Below are 9,187 nucleotides of genomic sequence, written 5' to 3' on the forward strand. Positions count from 1 at the left end.
AGCAATATTTTGGTGTTTATCGCCTAAGTGTAGAGTTGAATTTGCTATGGAACGCGTCTCAGAAACATAGAACCTTCCCGCAGATCGGCCCCGTTCAGCCCGTCTAGTCTGCCCGTTTCTCCTGCTGTAAAGACTCAAACCTTAATCGTTGGTCTCGTCTTAGATCCAGGTGCCATATGCCTATCCCATGCATGTTTAATACCCTCGCTGTATTACCCTCTACCACTTCTGCTGGGAGGCTGCTCCTTTATATGGATGTTTACATTTCCTTTATGAATAGTAACCCTTAAGACTAATGGCATTCAAAACAGCTTGCAACTCTTGTAAACGTAGCTACTTACTTTGTACCCAGGTATGCACCCTTTGTAAAACTTATGACTTTACTCCAAGGCAATCTAACTATTCTCTTAGGAACGCAGCATTTTGGCGAGTCTGTCGGAGCCGAATTCCTATCCGACTTCTTCAGAGTCAAAGTTCTGCATCTAGGAAGAACTCGAGAACACAACAAAAGAGAAAAAGCAGTTGTACCGCACCACCCCTGCGCAGGCGCTTTAAACCGAGGAACCCTCGGCATGTAACGGGGTGTTTGAGATAAGCATCTCCGCTGATTTGGCGAGCGACCCACTAAAGCCTATTCCTCCCAACCATTCGAAAGATTCTGGAACCTGTAAGAACAGCGATTAACGGACAATCAGGACCCACTGTAACTTTAATTTGCATATTTAATGCATTTCTCCTTTTTCGTTCCACTCACAATAAATTATTATCTAAGATAGCCATTTACTGTCGGACAAACAAGGATCTGGACGGTTGGGGATTTCTGTCTCAGATTTTTTTTTTGGATTTCCCCTCATTTAACGGTCCAAATATCGAAGCAAGATTGTCCTTTGCCAATAAAGCTCTCGCCTTTATTGGCAAAGGAGCTTACAGGGGTTTAAAAACAAAAAAACAACCCTACGTAGTCTGTTGGCTTGGGGACTTTGCTGTAAATAGGGGGTCTCGGCCCAGGGGGACCCTCGGAAAGGGAATGAGAAACCCAATTTATAACCTTTTGGCTTCATCTGGACCCCAGGGGCTATGCCTGAGCATAGTTAAGGTCACAGGGGTTGGGTAACTGTGACGGTACTCTGGACCAAACTGGTTTTACTGGTTATTTTCAGCATTTGCATCCTCTTGTAACACAGCGGTTAATAAAAAGGGCATTGTTTTCATTTCGTGTTCCAACAAAGGATTCTATTTTATATTTGTATTTATTAGATTGTTACAAAAAATAAACATCTGTAACGAGCGTTAGCTCTATAGCCAAATGCTGCCCTCTGCAGGCTTCCTTAGGTATTACACGGTACATCTGTTGGCGTCATCACACAGGACTCGACTCGATTAAGGGGCCGTCTGTAGGACATGAAATCCCCGTTATCATTATACATTATAAAGAGCAAACCCCGACGAGCTTCTCCGGCGAGGCAGGCTGAGCCGGCCCCGTGTAATTAATATATCAGAGAGGAGCATTCTAATGAATCTCCCACATTACTTATCCGTTGTGTAGAGCCAACTTGGCCCTTCTGGCAGGGGAAGCCCGCTAGGGTTATCCCTGGAAAATGCATAGCGATATCGGGGAGCTGAAATGTTTAATTCTCCACAGAACCATTTAGCGAGTAGAGCCCTAAAGTCTTTACATTTTTACGCTTGGTACATTTTTACCAAAAAGAAACAAAACACGGTTAATAAAAAAATTTAGCTTCCAAAGTTTAAACTTTTGTGAATATAATTGAGAAACTTAACATTTATCGATGCACCCAATTCCTCCATCGCAACTTAACATTCAAAAACAATGAACTGTGAGCCCGTACATGTACGGGCTTAGTCATGAAGGGGTTAAATAATTAAATCAACGTTCTACTTTAGGCTCAGATTATTACAGAATAAATACATTGATACAAATTTATCGCAAATGAGTCTTTTCCGCCTCTGACTTTTTCATTGCATTGATACACAAAGTTTTTGGATGCCAGACGGGATCATTATAACTTTATTTTTTATATATATATATATTTTTTTTTTTTACAATGTTGTGGGCATTACTGGCGTTATTTATTTTAGTTTTTTTCCCTTTTCAGCTCCCAGTAAGAATTCACGCGTTCCGTGACGCACATCGTGAGTGCTGGATCAGGTGTCTGGCAAAGGGTTAAGACAAAAAGTAAGGAGCCCAGGGCAGCAGGGGCAGCAGGGGCAGCAGGGGCTTTATGAAAACGGCACGTTCCTCCAGGTTTGCCTATACTACATTCAATCATTGCACGGTATGTAACATCTTATAATTTCAACCGGGGATTGTCAGGTTTATTACACAGGGGGACGCCAAAGTTGCTAATAGGCAGGAACACATTTAAGTCTATGAATGTATTTTTTATCAAATCATAGAGGATTTGACACAGGCGTTATTCTGGGATTGAAGCAACATCTACCACTTCAGGTAAGTGCCAAAATTTGAAAAAACAAGTGCATATTAGGATGGGGGGGGGGGGTCCAAATAAGCTGGGGGTAAAAAGTACAAATAAGTGCGAAATTCAATAAGGGGATAGAAATCAATGGCTACGGGAAAGCAGAAGGTACTCAAAAAGTCTTTGATGACAGAAGAAAAATGTTCTTCAAATTAGTGCTACAGAAAAAAGGATAGAAGGATCAGTGACTTTTTTTTTGGGGGGGGGGATAGGTAGCTCCCCCCCCCTGATCCACAACGCTTAAATCAGTCTCACATTTCTTTTTTTTTTTCTTGTAAAAAGAAAAAAAAACGCTAAACCAGCAGGAAAAATGACAAGTCCAGTGTGTAGGATGAGTCGATATCTTGTGCACAAAGCTGTCGGGTTCTGGGACATTTGCAGCCAACGCATGCCTAGGGTCCGAGTTACTGATCTCCATAAGGGACTGTTAGTTTGCCAACACTATTCCATACAAAAAGAAACTTGGGGGGGCCATGAACCATATTAACCGTTTCTTTCTTCCCTAACTCACTACTCCGGGCAAGAAACAGGACTCGGATGCACTAGGTCTTGCGCGAGACACAACACGTGGCTGAACCAGGCTGATACTATGTACCTAAGGTCAGCTATATAAAATATGAACATTTTGGGACCGAACTAGCCCCCCAAGCTGTTTTTTTTCTGTTTTTCACAGCCAAAAACAATTTCACCGTTCTAATTAAATCGTCTCCTCCTCTCGTATAGACACGGCCAGAGAGGTCTTCAGCCCACGGCTGACGGGAGTCCGTTTCCGGCTCTCTGCGTCGGGTAGAGCGGATCGGTGAGTGAGATGCAATGTTCGGTCTGAGGTCCATTCCGCGCGTCTTCCGTTACTCGTGAACGTCCCAGATCTCCGACAGCAAAGGTGGCAGCTTTTTGTCCTGAAGGCGGAGAGCAAAGACTTGCTCCGAGTGCACGCTGCTTAGTGTCCGGAGGCTGACAAGCTTCATCAGCATTCGAGGAAACATCAGATGGTCCTACGGTAGATAACAGACCAGAGGCATATCAGCTACAGAAACAGACAATCCAAAGGAGTTACGAACGACCCAATAAAGAGAAGCCTTTCCCGACGGCATCTGGAATATTAACTCTAATAGAGAAACAAAGGAGAAGTCTTTGGCGTAGCACGGTGTCGTATAAACAGAGTATCTATGTATCTTTAGGCAGCGGTGCCAAAGCCAAGTTCTCGAGGGCCTCTTGTTTTCAGGAGAACATGGCATGTGGTTAAAATCAGCTTTATTAGGAAGTTAAAGTGCTGATGGAGAATGACGTGCCTAAAAGGCAACTACATTGTAACGCTCAAGCCAACCTGTTAGGAACAGATAAATGCTTAAATTATAGCCTTCTTCCAACCTCACCCATAATTTCAGAATACAGGAAAAAAAGTTGGGAATTGAATTCCATCTACAAGGCAGTTCTCTTGACTCCTATAACTATGGAAGTTGGATATATGGCTAATGTACAAAAGGGGCGCTCTCTAGCCTATACCTAAACTATACCTGCTTATTCTGTTTTTAATACCCGACAGGCTCTCTCTGTACGGTCTCTGCGTATCGAGCACTTCTACCCGCTGTGTTTTACCTGAGGTCGCTTTATGCGGGTGTAGGAGTGCAGCGCCTCGACGTACGGCAGCTGCAGGTTCTCCACCAGCTGATGATTCTGGACGTTCGGCCGGTCCGCGGAGAAGATGTTGATCGCTATGAGAAGGGCGTACTCTGCGTCGTCCAGCTGCATCTGCCTCATGCCTCGAGAAAACTCGAAAATGGGGTTTATGAACTCTACCTGCAAACCTGTAGACAGAAATAAATGAAATTTAACTAAATGCACAAAGCGATCCCACGTTCCGGTACAAAGGACCAAGCCTGGCGGGTTTCTACTGCAAGAAGGACCAAAAACTGAAATATCTGAAATTAGATTTAAGCGTTATGAGAATATATTTTCTTAGAATTCAATGTTATTGTCCGGTCCCCTGTATAGGAGGAGGGATCCTGTTAAGATGAACGGCCATGTTTCTCACCTGCTCTATGGAAATCATCCTTGCTGTAGGTGAAGTCCTTGAGGAAGGTTATACATTCGGTTTCGTGATTGTAGCGCCTGGCCGTCTCGAGCAGCATGATCTGTAAAAGATATAAATACCAAATGTTACCGAAAGTGTAGCAAAGAAAATCAAATTACATGTATCCGATTTTCATTCACAAATCTGCATCAATCTCACGTGAATACAAATTAAAATCTGTTGCGTATTCACATACGTTGGGGGTTATTTATAAGAAAACGGTTTTGGTTTTTTTTTTGTTAAATAACCCCAAATTATTTTTTCTTTAAATTTCTAAATAAGCTGGCCTGGAAACAAACGGGTAAAGTGGAAGCGACGGGTTCACCTCTATAGTGGAGGCCTTTAGCAGAGCTATCTGGTCCTCCCTGGACAGCTCCAGGAAGCCGGGGACTTGTTTGGCAAAATCCACAATTTCCTGCACCGAAATGATGGCGAGCTCGGTAAAATGAGCGAAGCGTTGTTGGCGGGCTTCTCTGCTGTTTGGGTCGCTGCCGAGGGGCCACGGCTAATTTTAAAACGAAAGGGGAAAAAAAAACAAAAAACAAACAGAAGCGTTAGGAATATCCAATATTCTTATACTTTAAAGCGATAGTAAAAGAAAAAAAAAAAAAGTGTCATTTTCTATCTGATCAATCTTTCTGCCCGTGTCTTTTGGTGGCCCAGGCTTGTGGGTACACACCGTTACTTTGGGCTGATCGCTAAAGGACCTCTTGTTGCATTGTTGCTGCGCCGACACCAGCTGTTGGATCATCTCTTCCTGTTGCGGAGTGAGCTGGACAATGTCCTGGGTCAGCATGCAAGGACTCGGCGGGACAAACACCGCCGAGGAGCGGACCACATCCTCATCCTGCTGCTGCTGCTTCCTGATTTTCTTGCTGCGGATCTGTTCTTCCGAAAGAACACCTAAGTTAAAAAATAAAATATTAGTATACATACACAGCTACCGCTGTAAATATCTTAGGCATACAGAGGCCCTTTATCACTCCCATCACTCCCGCATTCCAATGGTACGTTGTGTTCGCTGATCCAAGTTTAAGTTTAAAAGGCTAAAAAGGGATTTTTCAATGCATTCTACAGTAGCTGTAGGATTCCGAACACATTAACGGGTCGCCTGGCCTAAACGGTTAGTTGCAATTGTTCCTTTAAAAACTATGTTAATTCCCGCAAAACATGCAAATCCCTCACTTACACATCAAACGCAAGAACGCCGTCTAACAAGAGAGAGGATCGGTGCATTTTCACGATCTAGAACCTGCATGTTGGTTATCACCCCGTCTCTTCCTGGCCCTAAGACACAGACAGAGCGCTCGCCCGTCGCTTACTCACACTGTTCCCGCATGCCTGCCTCCCGGCATTTCCGCAGCCGGCACTCCTGGCACTTTCGCCGCATGTACATGTCCATCTGGCACTTGCCGTTGTTTTTGCAGGTGTACTTTGCGTTTTTGATGACGCTCCTCCGGAAGAAGCCTTTACAGCCCTCGCAGCTCAGCACGTTATAGTGAAATCCAGAGGCCTTGTCGCCGCACACGCTGCAGACTTCATTCCCCAGCATCTTCGGCGCGGGACCCTTCTTTCTTTTCCGCTCCGGCTCCTCTGCTGCCGAAAATAAGAAAGTTACGTTGTATCTGAAGCAAACTCAGCTTCCGGATGTCTTTACCGCCGCCAGCCCGCCGCCCTACAGAGCCCCACTTCCGGCTACCGACAAGGGGCAGATCTACTTACCGGCGCTGTGGGTGGAGCCTTCGCCATCCGTCCCCAGGGTCTCATTTTCATTGGGTATCGAAGAACTCCCTCGAGAATCAGATCTCTCCTCTTTTATAAGCAGCTTTGCGTTGGTGGTGGGGGCATCCAGCAGAATTGTGTCCACAGAGTGGAAAGACTCACTGTCTGTTAAGCACAAATAATAATAATAATAACTTTTTTTTGTGAATCAACACAAATAAACAGCTTTCTCCACCATGCCCTCTCAGCACTGCCATTAACTAAGAGCTGATCCATTACTGGATTCAGCCTACTTAGTTCCCTTTAAACCTTCGTACTGCCATCATCCTCATCCTCGCCATCCTCCTACAGACAGGATTTTTATTATTGTACTAATGGTGGGACTGATCATATGCCTTTCTGGTAGAAATCCCCTATTTCACAGGTTTTTAACCCATTTGTGATTATCATTTGTTATACTATGCATTTCTATTGTAAACACTCCACTTCAGTTCCTGATTGAATGAAGAACTTTGCTGATGCGAATGAATAAGCACTCAAATTATGAAATAGTCACACATTCTCTACATGGTCCCACAATTTACCAAGTGAAACATCAGAGCCATTGACAGCCGCTGCTGACATATTGGGTCAAGCGTCTCCAGACATCTTCAAGGCCAAACACTGCGTCGAAAGCGAAGAAAAGGCAGCATTAACAAGATTGCGAAAACAACCATATTGAATTTGCGGTGAAATCAATCATTCTTTAATTCTCATCAACTTTACCTGGTATTTAAATACAAGAAGAGGGTTTAAACAACGTACATGAGGGAAGTTTTTTTCAAAGGAGGTGAAATATTACAACAAATGTTCATAATCTAAAAGGAGAAAGCCACCTTCCTAAGAGGGTGGTAGCATAGTGGAGCAGCCTCCCAGCAGAAGTGGTAGAAGGTAACACAATAAGGGAATGTAAACATACACGGGATAGGCATATAGCTTCCTTACAGCAGGGGAAATGGGCAGACTAGAGAGGGGCCGAATGGGGCCGATCTGCCAGCGTACATGTCAAGAACAGGACTGCTGACCCAGAACTGTTTAAGTCACCAGTAGAGCCTGCAGGTACCATTTACCTACCACAATGTTTAGCATGGCAGACTCTGGGGGGGGGAAATGCCAGCGGGGGTCTTAATTCTTCATAGTAATTCAGGGATAATCCCTCGTTTTGCTTGCATTTACCTCTGTGGACAAGAAAAAAAAAAAAAAGGATTAAAAAAGGCACAGCTAAAAGATGCGTGTAATACTTTCCTTTTACCAAATACTGTTTATTTTACATCAAAATGTAAAATAGAGTGGCAAAAAAAATATGTACTTATATATATATATATATATATATATATATATATATATATATATAGCATAAACCATGATATAGAATATATGAGACATAAGTCCCTTTTCACATAGGAGTAACAATAACGTTTGCTACCCACATCCAACACTAAATCCCATTTCACCGAGCCAGCCACTCGACGCTCCAACCAGTAAGCGTTCCGTTATCTAAAGAGAACAAAAGCTTCCGTTCTCAGCGAAGCCCAAACCTTGAGACAACTCGTTCCGTCCTTGAAGAAGAGAACAAAAAAAAAAAAATGCTGCCTCGTATGTGAACCAAGACCAAAAAAAAAATAAAAAAAGACGCACACATAAAATAGAGAAAAACTGATTTTTGGTTCAGCTTTAAGGTCTGACAGTTTTAGCATTTATCGCTAATTTGTAACGTTAAAGCCAATCAATTGACTTATTAATTTAGTTCCAATCTAATTAAGAGGAAAGCCATAATACCATCAGAGCAGCAGCCCCTGCAGAGGGGAGAAAATAATTACATTATATATACACACTACTGTTCAAAAGTTTGGGGTCACCCAGCTGTCTCCATGTAAAACAAGGACATTTCTGGCTGTAACATAAAAGGGTTTCCTAACCATCAATTAGCCTTTTAAACTTAAACTTGGGATCAGCGAACACAACGTGCCATTGGAACACAGGAGTGTGATATTTGTCCTTTTGCTGCTCGGCTGCCTGGGTCACCTTTGGTTGCCACAATAATGGGAAGAGAACCGCCACGTTTCGGAACCTTACGTACCATCTGACGTTCTAAGCAAAATCACGGCCAAAGTTCTTTACACAGTGCGTTGATGACCTGTGGTAACCTCCGCGAACTTCCTCAAATTAACTTAACCGCGAGCAGACAGCGTCCCGGGGAAAACGCCGTCCTCCCCCCACCCGACCATGATCCAGAATATGTGCCGGGCAGCGGACAAAGTCCATAAGAAACGAGGGGCAGGCTTTAGTTCGGCGTCAGCTGGGAGGAGCATGAACGGCGACGGCAGGCCGAGCTTTACATGAAAGGGTTAAAAGGGAGAAACGCAGTATCTAGGGTTATCTTACGAAGAAGTTACACAAGTCCAACAGTGACATACAAGTCACAGGCAGAAACGCAAAGAACACACACATATATATATATATATACACACACACACACACACGTTCAAAGGTTTGGGGTCCAAATCCAGTGCAGACGGGGTTAATGTTGTAAATGATGATCATAGCTGGAAAAGGCATATTTTTCATGGAATCTCTTCATAAGTGTACAGAGGCCCTTTATCACTCCCATCACTCCTGTGTTCCATTGGCCCTTTATCACTCCCATCACTCCTGTGTTCCAATGGCCCTTTATCACTCCCATCACTCCTGTGTTCCAATGGCCCTTTATCACTCCCATCACTCCTGTGTTCCAATGGCCCTTTATCACTCCCATCACTCCTGTGTTCCAATGGCCCTTTATCACTCCCATCACTCCTGTGTTCCAATGGCCCTTTATCACTCCCATCACTCCTGTGTTCCAATGGCCCTTTAT

The 9,187-nt window shown here is 43.8% G+C and overlaps 1 protein-coding gene across 1 annotated transcript; it reads right to left on the bottom strand.

The window, feature by feature from the left end:
* Nucleotides 1-3,346: 3,346 nt before the first annotated feature.
* Nucleotides 3,347-6,918, bottom strand: LOC149273409 (oxysterols receptor LXR-beta-like). Its single transcript, XM_089506345.1, has 8 exons — nucleotides 6,879-6,918; nucleotides 6,295-6,459; nucleotides 5,899-6,168; nucleotides 5,252-5,475; nucleotides 4,898-5,077; nucleotides 4,534-4,633; nucleotides 4,098-4,306; nucleotides 3,347-3,493 (listed from the first exon to the last, which is right to left on the bottom strand). Exons 1-8 carry the CDS (start codon nucleotides 6,916-6,918, stop codon nucleotides 3,347-3,349), a joined length of 1,335 nt encoding a protein of 444 aa, XP_089362471.1.
* Between the last annotated feature and the right edge of the window lie 2,269 nt (nucleotides 6,919-9,187).

Source organism: Sceloporus occidentalis, unplaced genomic scaffold, assembly GCF_023333645.1.
Source record: "Sceloporus occidentalis isolate IW3139 unplaced genomic scaffold, rSceOcc1.0.p SCAF_377, whole genome shotgun sequence".
Taxonomy (NCBI): Eukaryota; Metazoa; Chordata; class Lepidosauria; order Squamata; family Phrynosomatidae; genus Sceloporus; species Sceloporus occidentalis.